At 56.3% G+C, this 19,333-nt stretch overlaps 4 protein-coding genes across 4 annotated transcripts; 2 read left to right on the top strand and 2 right to left on the bottom strand.

Annotated features, from left to right (window-relative positions):
* Positions 1-1,312: 1,312 nt before the first annotated feature.
* VOLCADRAFT_81547 (uncharacterized protein) lies at positions 1,313-4,220 on the top strand. The gene is made up of 7 exons (XM_002951604.1): positions 1,313-1,563; positions 1,638-1,736; positions 1,819-1,887; positions 2,045-2,181; positions 2,691-2,791; positions 3,337-3,429; positions 3,712-4,220. Exons 1-7 carry the CDS (start codon positions 1,355-1,357, stop codon positions 3,766-3,768), a joined length of 765 nt encoding a protein of 254 aa, XP_002951650.1. The 5' UTR covers positions 1,313-1,354; the 3' UTR covers positions 3,769-4,220.
* A 2,111-nt stretch (positions 4,221-6,331) lies between these two features.
* VOLCADRAFT_120976 (uncharacterized protein) lies at positions 6,332-13,397 on the bottom strand. Its single transcript, XM_002951700.1, has 10 exons — positions 13,293-13,397; positions 13,009-13,209; positions 12,626-12,847; positions 11,689-12,255; positions 8,747-11,315; positions 8,482-8,665; positions 8,148-8,301; positions 7,764-7,988; positions 7,001-7,463; positions 6,332-6,775 (listed from the first exon to the last, which is right to left on the bottom strand). Exons 2-10 carry the CDS (start codon positions 13,165-13,167, stop codon positions 6,585-6,587), a joined length of 4,734 nt encoding a protein of 1,577 aa, XP_002951746.1. The 5' UTR covers positions 13,168-13,209; positions 13,293-13,397; the 3' UTR covers positions 6,332-6,584.
* Positions 13,398-15,473: 2,076 nt separating this feature from the next.
* Positions 15,474-17,027, bottom strand: VOLCADRAFT_61738 (uncharacterized protein; the record flags this gene model as incomplete). The annotated part of the gene is made up of 4 exons (XM_002951701.1): positions 15,474-15,591; positions 15,915-16,059; positions 16,181-16,311; positions 16,555-17,027. 4 exons carry the CDS (start codon positions 17,025-17,027, stop codon positions 15,474-15,476), a joined length of 867 nt encoding a protein of 288 aa, XP_002951747.1.
* A 255-nt stretch (positions 17,028-17,282) lies between these two features.
* On the top strand, positions 17,283-18,774 carry VOLCADRAFT_109137 (uncharacterized protein). Its single transcript, XM_002951605.1, has 4 exons — positions 17,283-17,396; positions 17,470-17,541; positions 17,619-17,671; positions 17,742-18,774. Exons 1-4 carry the CDS (start codon positions 17,309-17,311, stop codon positions 17,853-17,855), a joined length of 327 nt encoding a protein of 108 aa, XP_002951651.1. The 5' UTR covers positions 17,283-17,308; the 3' UTR covers positions 17,856-18,774.
* The last annotated feature ends 559 nt before the right edge of the window (positions 18,775-19,333 follow it).

Below are 19,333 nucleotides of genomic sequence, written 5' to 3' on the forward strand. Positions count from 1 at the left end.
CACACGTGCGTTGCGTTTCCGGGCTAAGGAGGGTAAGGAGGGTAAGGAGGGTAAGGCTATTCCGGGCTAAGGAGGGTAAGGCTATTCATCTCTGTCGGAAGGGAATATCGCTTACGTCTGTCTGTGTCTCTCTGTACGTTTATTACATCAGGTGTGGAAAGGGAAGATGCCAGTCCTAAGGTGCGGCTTACACGCACTGTCGCCAGTAGGATGCCCCCAGTAGGAGTTGGAATTTCATGTAAGTGGGGGGTTCGGAGTTGCGCATGGCTTGTAAAACGACCCCGTAGGTCGGTACAACTTCCTACCTGTAAGTACGCAGCAGCTTCATTTGCTCCTGGCGTTCCTCAGCGAGCTGCTTCTGTTTGGGGGTTGTGCAAGGAAAGGGTGCCGGAAAGGGCAGCAAGAAGTAGCTCGTACAGGAAGGCACGTTGCATCTGAGTGTGTCGTGTTGTATCTGAATGACCCAGGAAGGCGAAAGGTTGTAGCGCTAAAGGTGGCGCAAATGGAGGCGCCTGAAGAGAGTCCCGCTGTTCCGGGGCCACGATAGGACGAGCAGCGAGTAAGATGAGGTCAGGAGGACCAATGGATAGCATGAGGCTGTGTACCTAACGCGCCCCGATGTTGGAGCCGGTCTACTGGGTGGCATGGCGTGTGTAGCATGGGAAGGTATGGATAGTCTAGGGAGCGCCGTTCCAACTGCTGAACCGTCGGACCATGAGCACACTGCACAATCTGCCATTTTGCTATTGGTTGCGGGGCGGCGACGGGCCGAGGAGATACACGACAAAAGTACATCCAAGCCACGATCGCATTTGCCTAAGGATTGATGGCGGATGGATCCACCTGACGCTCGAGGTGCAGCCTCCAAGAAAGGAGGTCATCATCGTCGTCACCGATTCCGCAACCTGGGGCGTGGTCAGCGAAGTCGTTGACCTCCTTGAAGACGCCCTGGAACTGGTGAGATGAGGTGTCGAAGCTCTGCAGTCCGTTACAGTGGCTCATAGTGGCAGGGTTGGCTGAGCCAAGGGATTGGCTTGCCAAGGGGGTCGATGCGGGGAATTGCCGTCTACCCAATTCATGCGGAAAGGAGGGATGTCGACTTTGTATCTGATGCAAGTGCGTAGATGCAGCTGATTGGTGCCGAGTGCTTTGCAGGAACTCACAACACCACGGCATCTAGGACGGGCTCCGTGCCGTACACGGGCGTCCGTTTGTGGCAACGAACCGTACTGCAATAATCCAATTGCGGATGCTTGCAGCATGGGGATATTGTTTTACTCGCATTTTTAACACCGGCACGGTGGCGCTGATCCACGTGTTGGTATTGTTTGTGCTGGCCGGATTTAGCGGAATAATGCTTGCGCGAGGCCTGTCGCATTCAGCCAGGTTCTCGCATTCATCTAAGAAGCGTTTTAATTTTACAACTCGTGTGCGTGCATCCCATTCCACGATGGCGCTAAACTATCCAAGGCCCATTGAGATTAATCCATCAGGGCCACATACTAGCACTTTCATCATGCTACATGGGCTTGGCGATACTGGTGATGGATGGAGCGATATAGGGTGTGTTTCCTTACGTGTTGGCAAACGGTCAAATATATGGTGTCGAGGATTACAACAGGGCGTTTCCCTTACAGATACATGTACAAGGCATCTCTTCCAGGAACCAAGTTCATCTTTCCACATGCGCCACGGCGCCCGATTACTCTCAACTTTGGCATGAGCATGCCCGGCTGGTACGTACCTTAGCAAGTCAGCTGCTGCCACTCGCTGTACGCGCGTGGTCTCCGTCTCCTGATAAGCATGCCTGTCCCGCAGGTACGATATCGCATCCCTGGAGGACATCCAGGGCGGCGAAGACGGGGCCGGGCTCAGGGAAAGCCAACGGTGAGCCGGAGGGCAAACACGCCCGGCATTTCACCATACGTAGTAGAATCAGATTTTTCAGCCGGGAACCTTTTCAACCCTTCAGACATCCTGTCCTGCCCTGCCCTTCTTCTGTTGGCACCTTGCACCCTTCTGCTTCTCCCCCTGGGGACATCAGATACGTGGAGGAGCTGATCCAAAGGGAAATCGCGGCGGGGATACCCTCCACCAAGATAGTGATCGGCGGCTTTTCTCAGGGCGGCGCGGTGGCGCTCATGATGTTGCGGTCCAGCATTCAGCTGGGCGGGGTTGTCGGTGCGTGCGGCGTGGCAGCGTCCTGGGGGCAGTTTCAGGAAGTGACACATTGGGCGGTAAAACGGTAGAGCCGGGATGGGACGAGATGGGTTGGTCGATTGGAAAAGGAGTAGAGTGGAGTAGGGTGCGCGGTGCTGGGGAAAGGGGTATGAGGAAGAGGTCGCTCAGCGGAGGGAGGGCGCAGGGATTGGGCCTGATTTAGTGTGGTCAACGCTCTGATGGGTCAGCATGCGAGGGGAGTTTCGATCGGGAATATCTCCAACGGAACGAGCCCTTGCTCGTCCGCCCGGCATTGCTACCAGGGAACCCAGCTACCACATGATAGTCATGGGCTCGAGTTATGCAATGTATCGGGCCCGGCTTGAATGTGCATCTGTGCCAAGGGGCTTGGCGCGGTTCCGAAACTTGCTGGTCGTCGCCGGTTGCGATGCGTGCGTGGGCGCCTGGGTTTTCGTACTGCTTTCGCCGTCTTGCCTCGCAACTCGGTTCTCCTTGCTCGGTCGCCGCAGCGCTGAGCGCCTACGTGCCACTGCACAAGGAGCAGCCCCTGGTTTCGGAGGCCAACTCCAAGACACCCATCTTCATGTGCCACGGAGATGCGGACCAGACAGTAGGTGGACAAGACCTTGGAAGCACCCGGTAGCCGGGAGGGAGGGAGGGAGAGAGTGAGGGAGCTACACAGTTGAGAGTTGAGAAGGGACGAGAGATGGAGCCCCGCGACATGGCTGGGGTGTCGAGCTTGGAACGCAGCGTGGCAGCGGGGAAAGCTGGGCACGCAATGTTAACATGTGCAAGGGTTCGGGGCCGGCTGCCTGATGGGGGGAATACCTGCTGCTGGGTGTGTGCTGGAGCCCTTGGGTCTCGCGCAGACGGAAGGAAGGATGAATGGCGGCCGGACTGGCAAAGCGCAGAGATCAACCCTTCCATACATCATCTTAGCGCTTTCTTGCACGGCAGTGTGATAATGAGAGGGATTCGCTTCCTGTGTTTGCGTCGAGAGTCTGGAACAATGTGTAGTCGTTCCCTACCATGGCAAGGCGGCTATCTAGGCTGGTGTTGTGTAATTGTTTCGCCGCTGGCGCCTCACCCGCCCATAAGTAATCATCTGGCGCCTCTCATTCGCTCATCCGCTACCCCACGGGTGACCATGTACAGGTCGCCTTCGAGTTCGGGCGTCGGAGCTACCAGATGTTGCTCAGCCTGGATGCCAACGTGGAGTTCCAGACTTACCTGGGAATGGCGCACTCGGTGGGTGGGGGGCGATGTCGGTGCGTATGCATGTCTTGGGATGAAGGGGGCGTGTGTCTGCCAACTTCACGTGTCCCGACCCTGCTCCCATAGGGGTGTGCTTTGCCTGCCCCTCTGTACTAAAGACCCTAAAACCCTAACAAAACCCTCAAACCCTGAGGCAGACACATCGCCGACGTCCGAACACTGATATGAGTGTGAGTCGGGTGGCTGCCGCTTCCTCGACTTTACTGAGGACCCATCACTAAATTGCCCTTTTTCTTGCTTCAATCCCACTTGTAGGCGTGCCAGCGAGAATTTGATGATGTGCTGGCGTTCGTCAAGCCAATTTTGGTTTAAGCGGCAGTTGACGGTGGTACGGTGGTTCTCATTCCGCAGCTGGTGTGATGCCACGTGTGGCAATGGGAATGGTGGTGAAATAGTGGTGGGCGATACAGTTATTTGCTGGTCAGCTCAGTCGTGGTGTTGGCGCCAGCGGCGTCCAGGTCTGAGCCGTCACCATAGAAAGGATCTATTGGTTCATGTAGTGCAGCTATCCCATAATGAACGAAACAGTTTGCGAGTAAGCGTACGAAGGGACCATTTTAGTATATGTACGTGTACGCGTGTACTCTGGAAACTAGGAGAAGTGTCAGTGTGTTATTGGAGTGTCCGCAGGGGGGATGTGGCCGTCAACGTTGGTTCTTGCGAGTGCTCCTGCCGAATGCCGGATGGCTTCGCGAGCGAACCTGTGTTACCTGTGTTGCGGCATAGCCACCTTATGATCGCCAACTTGTTACCTTTACAGGACGCCTTCATGCTACCAACGTGTTTGATTCTGGCCAGCATGAAATTAGCCTTAATCTGGCACCGCAGCAATAGTGGCAGCCATCACCGGACTATACAGCCTGCCTCCAAAGATCCACAGTAACTGTATGGAAATCTGCCGTTGGCAATAGACCAAGAGCTACGGTGGAGGGTATGCAGTTAAACGTTGCAATGGCTTGCGTGGCTGTAGTCGCCACGTAAGCAGAACCAAATCCTGGGACTTTCATGTACTACTTTTAAACTGATAATTACACTGCGCATGCGAATTCTTCCTGAAGCCGACAGGAGCGACATCATGTTGTCCTTGTGCAAACCAGCCGCCTGCACTCGCACGGTAAATGCGATGTCGTCTAGGTGCAATTCCCGTTCTTTTATGAAAGTGATAAGCTTAGAGGATTATTCGCAGGTCCTGGCGACGCCAGGTCGGAACAAGCTGCGAAATGTGACCCTTTATGCAAAGAAGCCCCCAAGTGGAGGGTACGTGGGATGATCTGTTATTGTCATCCTCCACTTTCGTATCCCAGGCCTTCCGTAAAGCTTTACAGCGGAACGGTTGGCGAGTGTTCCTTCAGGACGCCGATATGAGACAGGTCAATTAATAATACCTTTTCGTGCAGGTCGCTTGACGAGCGTGGGTTCATTGGCAAGGACAACAGCGGGCGGCAGAACATATTTCCCACAAGCGTAAGCAGCTTTGAACGTCCACGAACTGTCTGGGACCCGTCTGGATACTCGAATTCGATACTGGATGTTGGGAGGAAAAGTGTCTCAATGGCATACGGATTTCTATGTGCGGAGCGTGTCGCTATGCGCAGAGTAGAAGCGGGATTGCCGGATATCCCTGTTGGCTTCGAGACCTTCGCTCGCTTTGCAACTTGCTGCCCCGCCATCCGCCACCGCAGAGCAAGGCGTACTACAGCTCACCGACCGCTAGCGCTGTAGCTTCATCCGGCCTTGGCGGTGTTCAGGGTGAGAGGAGGCCCGGTTGCAGGAAGCCTTGCGTTTATCCAGACCGCAAATACTGACTGTCCAGGCCATCAATACTTAAAAACAGCTTTGCATGCAACACCCATTAGGTCACCCCAATATTATCCGCCGCCTCAGCAGCACAACAAACCAGCAGCACACTGAATTAGAACCCTGTGCATATGCTATCCCTGTCCACCAGGTGCCGGCGTGGTCGCTGCTGCACTGGGCATCGTAGTCCTGGCCACCTTTGGGGTCATTTCGAATCAATCAACAGAAACGCTGGCCCAGGTATGCAGCAGCAGACAGCTGAAATACCAACATTGTAGACACATGCCATGTACTTCCCAAGCCGCGCAGCAACCAACATCCGGGTACCATTACATGTCCGAATGCATTCGTGCTGTGTCACAGGAGAAAAGAACTAACATCCCTACGCCTGCTACATTGTATCCGTGATGAAAGAAAGACCAAACGGCCTGATGAAGCCTATACCCATCATTACTATCGCCCTGCCGTGCAACGAAACAATACAGGTCAACAACGCGTACACCGGTGACTCGCTCAGCGTCGTGGCGGAGCGCCTGTCCAAGGGGCTGTGAAGGAAGATGCTTTCCCGCTCCACGTGGGGCGAAATGAACGGACGCCGCACACCGTGGAGTGGCCCGTAACTGCCAAGGATGCCTGGCCCGTCGAACTCGTGTCTAAGCGCTCTGGCCTGGTTTATAGCCATCGACTTGTTTACGCAATATAGGCCTATCAGTGGGTGAGTTCTGGCTGCGCATGTGACAGCGCATAGCCACCTTTTAAGTAATCTTCGTACAGCGGTGAAGCCACTTGTTGGTAAGCGGCAGCAGCGTTCTCACTCGGACAGGCAGATGTCATTTCCGTTTCTTATGGCAACAGTAGACGGCAAGGCTGATTGAGTCATAAGCTTGCGTCTAGGCAATGGCATACTCAAACCCTGTAGACCAACTAGGCTGATACACGCCTGTGCGCTCGCACAGACGGCAAGACCCACCACAATCCCGGCGCGCCAAAGCACGGCGTTGATCATCACTGCCGCATGCATGTGTAATAATACTTTCTCATAGCCTAATCTCCATGCATCCCGCAAGCCGCGGCCGCCGCGCAACCACCGTAATAGCCATACATTCAAGACACAGGGCAACGCAGCGATGCAAAGACGTTCCCCCAACATACAGACCCATGATCCGCAAACAACTTAGACGCAACTCCCAGCGCCCAGCACATGCCGCCTCACTGCCACGCCATCTCGACCATGGCGGAACAAGTCGCCACGCTGCAATCCAGCGCGCCTTCCCTCTATCTTCCACCCGCAGCCGCAGGACAGCACGCACGCATCCCGCAGGTAGTTAACTTCATGCCTCGTCGAGCGGCTCAATCTCGCTAACCGCTGCAGCGACCTCTGCCAATGCGCTCATACTCTTAACCGCAGCCATGCCCCCAGCCATTCCGCGCTCCTCCTCGTCATCCACCTCGCCCTCCACAATTACAACATGCCCGTTGTCGTTAGCGTGTAGCTTCGACAGGCCACGCTGCGGCCCCGCGCCTGGCACCGGGCTACTGCTCATAGGCGGCATCATTACTGGGCTGATGCTGCCCCCCCTACTAACTGATCTCCCACCCCGCGTCAACGAGCTTGCCGCCCGTGTAAGCGAACCCATTTTCTCCAAACCCCTGCTCTGAAGCCCTTCGCGTGACGCACCACCAACCGGAGTGCCGTCTGCCTGGCCACAACCCTCCACTGCCGCCTCACCACGGACGGACGCCTCACCGGCATCCCCTCCGGTGGCCAGCGGCGCCGGAAACCTGGCATCGCCACCGCCGCTGCCGCCGTCATCCACGCTGAGGTTCGTGGAAGTGGCCACAATCGAGTCGCTGGGCGAAGGAGTGGTTGCCGCATTCGCGGCCGTGGCAAGGTCCACCAGGTAAGGGTGCTGCAGGCACTGCTCGCCAGTAAGGCGCTTGTCAGGGTCCATTTCCAGAAGTCCCAACATGAAGCTAAGTTCCACGTCCGAGACTTTGCCACGGTAGCGCGCCCCCAGCGTCATGGGCTGCTTAATGTTAAAGACGATACCGGTGTTGTGCGGGTTGGCATAAAACATGTACTGGTGGCTGGGAGCCATGGGTCCCAGGATCTGCTGCACACGGTACAGCTGGTCCAGGTCCGAGTCACCCGCGAACAGTGGCTCGCCGTCCAGCAGCTCGCCCATCAGGCAACCAACGGCCCACATGTCCTACGGAGCGAGGTTTGCACATCCGGGGCGTGATGGAAGAGTGAGGAGGCAACAAGGGAAGCGTGAAGGAGGCTGGAAAACACGGTCTGGTTCTGGCCGGCGGCGAGTCTTTGGGTAGGAACCAGGAACCATGCATGCACGAAAGGGACCAGACACAAGCATGGTGGGTCTACACGAAACGTAAGCAGCGGTTCGAAGAGGCATTTGGCATCCAAACGACGGCTTGGCAGGGATGCGTGGCGGCCAAGTTCCAAACAACCTCGCAGGACTCTATTCAACAGTGCGACGGCGATGACTCACCACCGGCGGCCCGTACATGTACTGGACGTGCTTTCCTAGCGCATCCCGGTAGGGTGGCCCAAGCAGTAGCTCCGGCGCGCGGTACCAGCGGGTGGCGACGTAGTCAGTGAGGTGTGAGCTGGGGCCAGAGGGCAGGTACCTGGCGAAGCCAAAGTCACACAACTTGACGGTGCCGTGTTCGTCCACCAGCAGATTCTCGGGCTTGATGTCCCGGTACACCATACCCTGTACAAACAACAAAGGCAACATGCATGGATTGCGTGTAGGTTGCCGACGCCCTCCCATCCGAGTTGCCGACGACTTCACGTTCTCGTCCCTGGCTCATTATATTTCCAAACGCGTCAAGCCCTGGCTTGTCATCCCCACACCGCCCTTGTGTCGTACCTTACGATGAATGAAGGCAATCGCCGAGCACAGCTGGAACATGATGAGCCGCACCGCGTCCCGGTCCATGCCGCCCGGCTGCGCCTCGAGGAGTTCCAACAGGTTGCAGGGCAGGAACTCCATCACAATAAACAGCCGGTCGCCTACCATGAACCTGCAAATTGGGGATAGAAATTAGGCAATTTTGTACATCGTACTTGTCCCTCAAGTGAGGGAAACGATGGGGATTGCAGCGCCTACAGCATTTCGCACGGGCCTCTTTGAACTTCGCATTGAGGGCTTAATCACTGGGGAACTAATCCTAAGTCGCATGCCGCGCGCATAGCCCACTTACTTGTCTACAAAACCCACGACGTGCGGGTGTTGCAACGCCTCCAGCACAGCCACTTCGCGCAAGCTGGTGCGCTTGACATCCTCCGCGTCAGGGTCGTTATCGTCGATCTTAAATTCCTTGATGGCCACCCATTGCACAGGCTCCGTGCCGCGAACCTTGCACTTCATCACCATACCGTACGCGCCTTCGCCAACCACGTGCTGTACCTCGTACTTGCTCGCCAGCACCCGCACGCCGCCCGGTTCTGTACGGTCCATCGGGTCACCGGCGATGCCACCACCGCTGCCGCCCGTGCCCAACGCTTGCGGTTCGCTGACACCGTCAGCGGAGATGGACACCATCTCACCATCTGCGGGCGCGGCGGCAGCTGCAACGGCCGCCGCCGCCGCCGCTGCCTCGTCATCACCCTGCAATAGGCCGTCCAGGTTATCTATGAGCTCCAGTGCCGAGGCTTCATCATCACTGAAGCGCATCTCGGCGCCGGCGCCCTGGAACATGGCCGATGTGCGCGCAGAGCTGGCGGCCAGGCGGGCCATGCTGGCCTCAGCCGCTGTCTGGTCGACAGCTGCGGTCGTGTCGACGACGCCGTCCAGCCCGTAGCTCCCGTCCTCCAGCAGCCGGATGGCACTCTTAGCAGCCGCAGCAGCCACCGCAGCCGGGTCGGACATGTCCAGCATCGCTGGCTCCTCAGCGACAGCATCCGACAGCGCAGCCGCCGCCTCTGCATCCGCATCCTGCTGCTCCTCGTCTAGTGCGGCCTTGAGCGCGTCGATAGTGAGCTCCTCGGGCTCTGACGCAACTGGCGGCTGGGCCGGTTCTGTGGCCCCGGCACGATTTGACACCGCCTCGCCCTGTTCCCGCAGCGTTGTGTCCTCCTCAGCTGGCCCTTCACCTGTGGCCGCGCCGCGCGACGCCTCCTGTTCCGGCTCAGATGCAGGCTCTGCAGAGGGCGACAGCTCGGCGCGCATGTGTCTGACTCGGCGTCGAGCCAGGTGCCCCCGCATGTGCGCCTGCACGCGAATGGCTGCCGCTTCTGCTACCTCAACCGAGACCCCTTCCTTCAGCTCATAGCCCTCCAGCTTACGCGTCGTGGCTGCCGTAACTGCTGTTGCCAGGGCAGCCTGTCCTGCCTCACGCCCGCGGCGCAGCTCCGCCACATGGCGCCGGGCAAAATACCCACGTGCGTGCGATTGTATGCGGACGATTGCTGCGCGAGCCATTTCGGGTGTAACACCCTGTGGCAGCTCGTATTCCGATTTGGTCAGCGACGTGCTGGGGCTGGGCAGGATTTCCGGCTGCAATACCTGTTCTGGCTGGGCCTTCACTGCTTCGCGCTCCTTCCGCATCACTGCCATCCGGCGCCGAGCCTGGTAACCGCGCGCATGCGTCTGGATGCACACGGCGGAGGCTCTGGCCATCTCCGGGGTCACGCCCGGAGGCAGGGAGTACACGAAGGCATCCGCGGCCGTCGTGGCCTCCGATGCCGATATGGCCATGGTTTCAGATGACTCCAGGGGCTGGCACTCGCTGGACCCGGAGGGATTTAACTCCGCCCCTGCCTGGGCACCCTCTAGATCCGCAACGTCCGCTGTCGCCTCTTGCCTCGACTCCGCAGCTGCACCCTCCGGTTCCTGTGCATCCGTAGGACCCGTGCCGCTCACGGTGGGGGACGCTTCGTCTCCATCCCCTTGTGGGACGACTGCAATTTCAGGTGCCTGGACAGCCGCCTGGGACTCTGGCTCCTTCGCTGCATCGCCTGAGCCCAACTCTGCACCGTCCTCATCCATCTTGCACACTTCTGGCATTGCTGAGGGGGCTCCGGCAACCCTGTCCAGGCTCGAGGTGCCCCCAGCATCCTGCAGCAAGTCCATGTCCTCTTTAGGCGTACTTTCGGGCACGGCTGCATCGCCGGATTCAGGCTCAGCCTCCCCGGCGCATTCAGGAGCCCCAGCCTGAACCGTCACACCCACATCGCTGCTCGGCAGCGGACCTGCCATATACTCCAAGGCCGCTGGCTCTGGACATGTCTCCGCCGTGACCTCTGTAGATGGCCCTGCCGCTGGCGGACGCGGTTGCGCCTGCTCCAAAACCTCATCGAGTTGCTGATCGGGAACTCCGGCCTCGGGTGCCCCTTGCAGACTTGCGCCAGCTGCCTCGTCTGAAGGCGCCAGGATTACTGGCGGCGGGACTGACCCGTCCTGCTGCTGTCCATATTCCTGCGGCCCAGCCGCCTGGCCATCCGCAGGCGCCACATCTTCAGCTGCGGCCCCGAGTTGTTCCACCCCTTCCGTTCCCACAGTGCCCTCCCCGGCAGTAGCCAATGCCACAGAGAGACCGCCATCTGACAGGGCTCTGAAGTCTGCCATCGTCAATGTCGTATCCTCCCGGTCGATCAACGATGACCTAGGTGTGGACCGGTCAGGACTTTCCGTCTCTTCTTCCGCCTCCGCACCAATACCCTGGTCATGTCCGGACCGCATTCCGGCCTCGCCAGGAAGCTCCGGTGGTCGCAAATGGACGTTGGGCAGCGCGTCAATTTCCTGGTTATCAGCCCTATCGCCCATATCAGCCGCCGACTGGGCAGCTGCAGCATCCTCCTGAATATCGGTGGGCAGGGGCCGTAACCGCCGCTCGTACATGGGCGAACGGCTGCTGCTGGCCATGGGGGACGGCGGCCTGCCATCTGAACTGACCTCGGGCTTGTCCGTGGCGATAGCGTGCGGACGGTGCCGCCGGTGGTGCTGGGAGGATGGAGCAACTTCGCCCAAGAGCTGCTTTGGATTCAGTTTTGCGAGTGGGCGGTTGGGGTCCTCGTACAACTGCAGGAACTTGGACTGCGGGGAAAACAACACGCCGCGCGCAACAGAAAGCCCTATTGTGTGCACAGCTTTTGAGGGCTAAAACAAGGCGAAGAGTGCGCCGAGGGCCAAGCTATCAGGAGAAACATGGCACGAGGCAGCCCGAACACGATCCAGCAACACAGTCGGCCAGACTGCCCTAACGAAGACGTATGCACAACAGGCGCTGTATGTCGGAGATAGAAGTCAATATGGTTACTATGGCAAACGTCGCCTTGTGAAAAGTGCCGTGTACCGTGTTTAGGATGGATTTAGGATGGATTGCCGCCAGATACTGTCACCCACTGCGCTAACGATGCAGCCTTGATGCAAAAAGACAATTGCAAATTCTCGCGAAGCATCAACTAACCTTAACAGGTGGGTCCAACCGGGGAGCTGCCGCCTGTATCAACTCGTTCCGAATTCCATAAATCACCCCGTCCAACTCCTGCGCGTGGCGCAGCCGCGCCACCTCCGCCGCCACCTCCGGCGGTGTGTGAGGCAGGCGATGCGGCTGGCCGCCATAAGCAGTACGCGGGTAAAGCCGCGTGGCCTCGCCGGGACCCACACCGCCTGCCGCCTGTTGCGCAGGGGACCCCTGGTCGGTCGCAGGCCGTTGCGGAGTCCCCCGCGGACCCGCGGCAACGGCTGATGCCGTTGCCACAGGCTGAGTATACGGTGACCCAGGCCCTGGCCCCAGCGACGGAGATCTGAGTACTGGATGATACTGCACCGTCAAGGGCTTGGCCAAGGAAGATGTATTTGTGGAGACGTACGGTAGCGCCCGTCGGGCATGACTGGCTGTGCCCGGTGTTGACGTGCCTGGGGTCCAGGATTGGAAGGTGGGGAGAGCGTAATTGCTGCCCCTGAAGCTTCCTTGCTGGTGAGCTGCACTGTGACTGTTGCCGTTTGCAATCTCGGGAAGGTGAAGCTGGTCCTGTCGACAGCAGGCGCAACGGTCATGCGGATCAGTCAGATTACGGTACGCATCACACAGCCATTCCCCAGACCAATTAAATGAACCGCTTGGCACCCAAGCAGTCGCCTGGTATCGTTGGCGGCGTTTACGTATTGCGGACGCGCTTTCTGGCAATGATTTTTGAACACTACTGGAATGCAGGGACGGGGTTCAAGTAATGTGCAAAAGTTTCAATTAACCGTCCATGAGAAGTCAGTTGCGGCTCGAGAATTCCACATTACTCGGCCGGCTGCCTTCCCAAGCAACCGACGCCCTGGCCGTGGTAAGCGACGTCACATGACCCAAAGGGCGCCCAGTGACTACCCCTCTGGACCATCGCGAGGCACACCTGGTTACCAGCCGGTGTGCTCATAGTTTGCTGCAGAGCGGGCGTGCCAGCGTAATGCGGGCTCACGCGACCCACAAGTTGGCTTGTGTACTTCTTTGGACTACTGCCAAAGCCTGTTGTGCTGTACGTTCCACTCGCCGGCCCAGCCCAAGCCAGCTTTACGCCTGGAACCATATCATACTGTATATCCAAAGGTTGCGACGCCCCGGAATGCACAGGCACCTGTAACATCCAATGTATGGTTATTGAGGGTGCAAATGAGGGGATCATAAAAAATGCTGTACAGTTGGCTAACGTATAGGATTATTCGCAAGCATTTGCAACTATACCAGTACAGATGCTCGTTATTAGGACCCGCCAGCCCCAATCCATTCAACACGCACCTGCTGCGTCTCAGCCCGCCGGCCCTGACGGCTAACCCCCTTAAAGGCATTGGCATAAGCTGGCACGCTGCTCTTGTTGCGCCGAGTGCCACCAGGTAGGGTGATGAGTGCCTCATCGAGTTCCCGCCGTGGTGAAGGGATCACCGTATTGGTGGGCATGCCGTGATTTTGATTCGGGTATTTGTGGTCACGCAACTTGGCCTGGGTTGCGGGGTACATAGGCGCAAGCGGTCAGAACACAGACTATGTATTTAAGTGGGGCGGCATGGCAAGCAGTCTCTTACGGGTTTGAGTGTCCGTGTCTCCGGCTCCAGGGCAGCGAGAATCTCCTTCAAGCTGGCATCCCAGCTAGTGGCTACACCAGCAATGCCGGACTGCAGCTGCACCTCCTGTGGTGCGGCCGGTGTGCTGTGCAGGCCAGCTGGGCGCGGCATCTTAAACGCAGGGGGAATGCCATTTGATGGGTGTTGGGGGCCACCACGGTAGTCGGTTGCCGGCCCTTCGTTACTTGTAAGCCCCGTGCCTTTCAACGCAGTCGGAAGCAAGCTTAGGGCATATTTGTCCGCTGCGGTTAGGGCCAAATCCAGAATACCCCTGCGTGCACGGAACAAAATGCGGGTAACCCAATGACACGGCAAAGTCAGACCAGTCGAAGTTGGCAAAAGCCCTTATCCTACGTTGAATGTAAAACTCTGATGCGATTGACAACTTACCCAGGCCGGTGCTTCGGTGGAGACTTGCCCGCAGCGGGCCCATCCACTGCGTCGGCCTTGTAATGGGCCGCCCTGAAGTTGGAACAGATTCTTGTAGTCAATCCAATGCTGGTGAGTAACGTGAGGGTCTAAGGTTAGCAAAAATTGGACGTTCTACTTACCGAAGCATTTCCTGCCTGGCTCCGCTCCTGGCTGAACCGAATCCGCTTTACGGCAGTATGGCCAATCCTCTTCTTTGTGACAATGCAGGCGCGAGGTCACAGCATGATGGTCGCTGCCTTAGAAGTGGAGGTAAGTAACAGGTCGCCACATCCCTGCACATAATTGTACGCTTAGGATGCCTATATTCATACGAGAAATGACATGCAGCAACGTTTAGCAGAGGACGCAAAACATAAAACTTTCGAAGTAGGAAGTACGGACTCCTGCAGCTGTCAACCATGATGTGGCTCATGCATAGGCCGAAACTTTTAGTAAGGTCCGTGATAAATTGAAACTATGAGTATTATCATATAGATATATCGTTGGCGTGTGTGTTGGCTATCCGAACGTTAGGGCCAATGGAAGACCAGGTCGCTTTTAATTTGGCAGTAAACGATATCGGTCTACTTCAGGGACTGCTGCACGATGCTTTGTCTCACAAGTCCAGTGAATCTGCATGCGTTCAGCGGGCTGTGGTAAGCTCCACTGTCCCAGCCGTGAAACATAGCCATTTGTGATAACTTTACCATGTGCATGCGGGACAGGAAGCTGTCTTAGCTGTGCTTTCTGGAAGCAGTCAGGGAGAACCCCAACCGTCCCTCGACGTGCCGCTCGATAAGGACCTGTTGCAAAGGTACCAGTACAACAAGCACTAGGCTGCCGTTACTTTGGATTACGCCCGGCCGGTGATGAATCTATTTCTTCACCTAATGCAGGCTGCCTTGCGCGGGAGGAACGACCGACGTTGCAGAGCTTGGCGCTCAGGTTGGTTTGTTTTTGTGCAACCGCTTAGAGACGCACTTAGAGCTGTGGGGCCTGTAACTGCTGCTGCACGATACCACGACGATGTAGTGCTTCTCTGGACGTGCGATTTCATATTTGCACCATGCGTGACGCTGGTTAGGTTTCGGAGGCGATTGAAAGCGTATCTGCGCTTCGGCGGCGTGCCGCACAAGTTCTTATGCCCACCTTAGCTGCGCAACTTGAAGCCCTGCGACCTATACAGCAGAGCGCGATGCTCGATCTCCTTACGCCAGGTATGGGCTGGTAATCAAGGTTTGTTTGAGCTGAATCCGTCAGGGTGTTAAACGTGCATTGTCGTCTGTGGACCAGGTCGGCCTGACAGGAACCCCCTGACAGAGGCAGGCGAATTGCAGTGCAACACCGCATCAATGGTGAACGACAGCCTGCTGAAGGCCGTAGACAAGCTCCCTGCCTTACGGTAGGTTTAACAGCCACTGCCGCCAGTCGGACTGGGACCATATCACAATTGAGTGCAGAGCGCCCTCAAGGTATCGCGTCGACATTGACGTGCAGCATCTAATGAGCATCTCGTGGTTTGTTTATTGCAGGGCGCGCATCGACGAGGTTACAAGGCGCATCTGCAATGTGACGCGAGCGATTGAGCAGCAGAAGACATTGGGTAGGACACAGTCTACGCCTCCCCGCACGTTAACCCCTTTGAAGGGCGCGTCTGATGCCGACTGGGTTGTCGGCGTCGTTGCCCGAGCCGCACGGCAGTGATGGCACGGCCTTTTTGCATCCTTTGCACTACACAGGTGCACCACGCTTCCGCAGAAAAAGCTTTGCCTCATCCGGTGTACCTGTAAACACCACGCGCCCATCCTCCATGTAGCTCGCAGCATCCGCGAACTGCAATTCTTCAAACCTGAGATCGATGCGGAGGAGCTCGGGTTACATGAGCCTAGAAGAACGCTGATTATCCTAAGCAGCGAACGTTATTTATAGGTTTTCAGGATAAACCGCAGGGTACGGTGCTCATAATAACAACGAATAGCAATGTGCACGTTGTACGTTCTTCAATCGTTCGGGTCTCCTGTCGTTCTTGGCTCGATTAGACCGGGATCGGGTTGCTGGAAGCTTACGAATGCTGGCAAGGCAAGCGTTAGCTGTACTAGTAATTTCTTCATTGCACAACGGCGCCAAGCTACGCTAAACCTAGATCACTATCTGCAGCGGTATGTCTCTCACCTGTGCGTAACCCAGATGGCTGTCACTTCCTCCTTGGCTGAGGCGATGCTGCGCACAGCCTGTAACACTCCAAATTGATCTTCGCGGTCCAAGAATGTGGTGAGCTCATCAAGGAGCAGCAGCTTGGGGTTTTCGGCAAGGGCACCTGCCATGTGCGCCGGTTTGCAGAGTGCTTCCTTAGCGGGAACCCTCTTCTTTGCGACGTGAAATAGTTCAATAAGACACAAACCTTCAACGAAGCTTCCGCAAGCCCGCACCAAGCTCACCGGCAATGGCCACACGCTGCCTCTGTCCACCAGATAAAGTGTGCGTAGCTCGATACATAAAGTCCTCCATGTTGACAAGACGGAGGGCCGATCGCACCGCAAAAGCTACCTCCGCCTCAGTCAGCTTGTAGCTGTGGGTAAGGAGCCAATGTTTTGAGGCATGCTGTGGCTCCATCCCCTTCGGATTGCTAAGTGCAACCCTTTGGAAGAAGGATTGACTGCCCACGTGCTCATGAAGCACAGTCTCCGGCGGGGCCAAGTTGCCACGTATAAGCAAGTTTGGCAACCCCACCGCACTCAAAAACCCATCTTTGCCACGCTCACCGTGCCAACCGAAGCATTCATGCACGGAAAACCCTCCCTGGAAAGCTCACCGCCCAAGGCCGAAGGCAACATCCGCAGCCACGGTAGGCATGACAACCTGATGGTCTGGGTTCTGGAATACAAAACCACTGGGCTGATCTGTCTGAACCAACCCGCTGTCTGGTACCACGAGCCCGCCGAGCACTTTCAGTAAACTGGATTTCCCGCACCCGTTGGGTCCCAGCAACATGTGCAAAGAACCACGCCTTATGTAAAGGTTGACGCCCTTTAGCACAGGACGCTTTGCCCCTGGAGGACCTAAGTGAAGGCGAAGGTCTTGTACGAGCACGGAGTACGCACTTGAAGTGCGGTGCACAGCTGTCTGCAATTCCTTGTTTTTGGAGCATTCCACAGTACCCGTGCCTCTGACTTTGCTGTGCTTGCTTGAGCACCAGGGCTCAGGCACGAGCCCCACTCGTCGCAGAAGCCGTACATCGCTAGCGCATCTACCTGTGAATGCTGAAGCTACTAAAAAGGTGAGCATTTAATGAAGAACCCTGATGCCAAAGACACTAAGCATGAGGACCGAAACCTGCGCAACGAAAGAAATTACTTTATATTCACCTGCACTGTGGCCATTGAAATAGTAATGCCAATATGGGAATGTGGATTTAGTCAAGTAAAGGGCATCATGTAAAACCTTGGTGTACAACGCCGCTCCAATCTCGGCCCGAAACCAGCGGCAAGGTGCAGTGTATGCTAACAGAGATACGCACATCACGTAAATTACTTCGGACGGCGATTACCATCAGGATTTCTTTAAAAATGTCTGGGAAGGCAAAAGAGTCGGCTGTAGACTTGGCAAAGTTTGTAGACAAAGGAGTGCGTGTAAAGTTAGCAGGAGGCAGAGAAGGTGATTAATGCTTGTTTCATAAATCTGAGGACCTGGGCGAATATTCAAATGTAGAGTTATGCACCGATTGCAGTGCAAGGGATCTTGAAGGGCTACGACCAGCTGCTGAACCTGGTGCTCGATGAAGCTGTGGAGTATTTAAGAGGTGCGGATGCGTGAGATGATGTAACTATGGCATGGTAGTCGTGATGACCTGAAGCTGTCTTTATGTGTATGACCCAGACCCGGAGGATCCCCTAACGGTAACCGACGAGACACGATTGCTTGGACTGATGGTAAGGCCAGAAAGGCATAAAAGGGTCATGTTGTCGAGCGTTTCTGAACTACTGGTTACAATGCGGACAGGTTTGCCGTGGTACGGCTGTTATGTTGGTGGCACCCTCCACTGGTATGGAGGAGATTGCCAACCCATTCCTGCAGAAAGAGGACAAGGACGGAGAGGACGCGGGAGCCGCATAGCCCGCTACAAGTTCCGTTTGGGTGTTCGGTCGGAGCATCATTGTTGCAATTTGGAACACCGCTCTTTCCAGTGCCCTTTCAACAAAATAACCACGCATGCCAGTGCTACATATATGAACTCCACCTGAAGTGGCACCAGTGCTATTATCCCATACATGGGGTTTCATTAAAGCCGATACTTCCTGCACCGATTCCTTAACATCAATCAACGGATTGCCACGACTTGCATACACAGCTTGCAACAACCATCAAGCCAGCCTAAGCGTCACTCAGCGCTGCCGGGTCTGCATCGTCGGGGATGGGCAACTGGTCACCTAGGCTGACAATATCCAGCACTGGGCTGGTGCTCTCGCCAGTTTCGTCAAGGGTGTCGTCGCACCCGTTGTGGTGGCTGACACTCCCGACCTTTGAGCCTACAGGACTGGAGATGTGGTAACGACTGCAAGCAAACACAGAAATCAACCATGGAATCAGCCAATAAGCGTGGCGCTGTAATATCAAGCGATGGAATATAAGTGGCTCACCTGTTTGGCACACGGGGGGATACATTTACAGACTCCGCAATGTGAAGAGAGCGGGGCATGGACAGATGCTCGCTGCGGGTCCTGTTGACAGATGGAATGGCAATCAGTTTTAACTGAATTTGGCAGAAGACACTATCGCAAGTTCTAAACTCACATGATTTGGGACGACCGGGCCGAGTCGGGAGGGTTTCGAGCGAAAAGGATGAGTCGACTGACGTCCGCCAGTGCGTGGTCCAGCCTCTCGCACTTCGTTTTCCAAGACTCAAGCTCGCGCTGACTTTGGTCATAAATAGCCTTCAGCATGTCATGTCTCTGCAAGTGCACAGGTTGCTGGTGTATCTACCATGAGTGGCGACCCTTCGACCCTCACTTTCATACCTTTGTAAGATCAGCGTAACGCTCCGCCTGCTTGTTTAGGCGCTCATTCATCTCGGTCAATGCGATCTGATGCAACGTGACAATCTGCTCCTGGCTAGCCTGCACGCCGTGTGAAAGAGGAAACAGAGTTGTTAGGAATGGCAATAGAATGCCACCTCAAGGACACTCAACTGAGCGTATGTTTACCTTCTGATCGCGCAGCTGGGCATTCAGCCGATCGATCTCATTTCGTAGAGTGAAGTTAGTCTGCACCATCTCCTTGTCACGCCTGAGCAAACACAGCACAAGTGAGAAAGGGGATGGGAAATAGTTCCAGGACCAACTCCTGCTTACGCCTTCAGAGCTGCACTGCGCTTGTCCAGCTCATCCTTCAAGGCCTGAACCTCGTGCAAGTGTTCCTCCTCCAGCCTGGATATTTGCCTTTGCGATGCTGCTGCCGACTCAGACATCTCTTTCAGCGCGTTCAAAGTCCGCGCTTCCTCCTAAGAAAGGAAAAACAAGAAAGAAGTTGGACACCACCGCATAGCGTACTACCTAATGAACATCTATGCAGCGATGCGCGGATACTCAACTGCT

The sequence above is a fragment of the Volvox carteri genome (assembly GCF_000143455.1).
Source record: "Volvox carteri f. nagariensis unplaced genomic scaffold VOLCAscaffold_25, whole genome shotgun sequence".
Lineage (NCBI taxonomy): Eukaryota > Viridiplantae > Chlorophyta > Chlorophyceae > Chlamydomonadales > Volvocaceae > Volvox > Volvox carteri.

Bases quoted from the DNA above. Each gene is read 5' to 3' on its own strand.
- VOLCADRAFT_81547 (XM_002951604.1), top strand. From the start codon at position 1,355: ATGCTTGCGCGAGGCCTGTCGCATTCAGCCAGGTTCTCGCATTCATCT. The intron at 1,564-1,637 runs GTGTGTTTCCTT...TTTCCCTTACAG, and splicing joins GATGGATGGAGCGATATAGG to ATACATGTACAAGGCATCTC. The intron at 2,792-3,336 runs GTAGGTGGACAA...GACCATGTACAG, and splicing joins ACGGAGATGCGGACCAGACA to GTCGCCTTCGAGTTCGGGCG.
- VOLCADRAFT_120976 (XM_002951700.1), bottom strand. From the start codon at position 13,167: ATGCCCACCAATACGGTGATCCCTTCACCACGGCGGGAACTCGATGAG. The intron at 7,989-8,147 runs GTACGACACAAG...TTGTTTGTACAG, and splicing joins TTGCCTTCATTCATCGTAAG to GGTATGGTGTACCGGGACAT. The intron at 7,464-7,763 runs GTGAGTCATCGC...CTCGCTCCGTAG, and splicing joins ACATGTACGGGCCGCCGGTG to GACATGTGGGCCGTTGGTTG.
- VOLCADRAFT_109137 (XM_002951605.1), top strand. From the start codon at position 17,309: ATGTCTGGGAAGGCAAAAGAGTCGGCTGTAGACTTGGCAAAGTTTGTA. The intron at 17,397-17,469 runs GTGATTAATGCT...CACCGATTGCAG, and splicing joins GTTAGCAGGAGGCAGAGAAG to TGCAAGGGATCTTGAAGGGC. The intron at 17,542-17,618 runs GTGCGGATGCGT...TGTATGACCCAG, and splicing joins AGCTGTGGAGTATTTAAGAG to ACCCGGAGGATCCCCTAACG.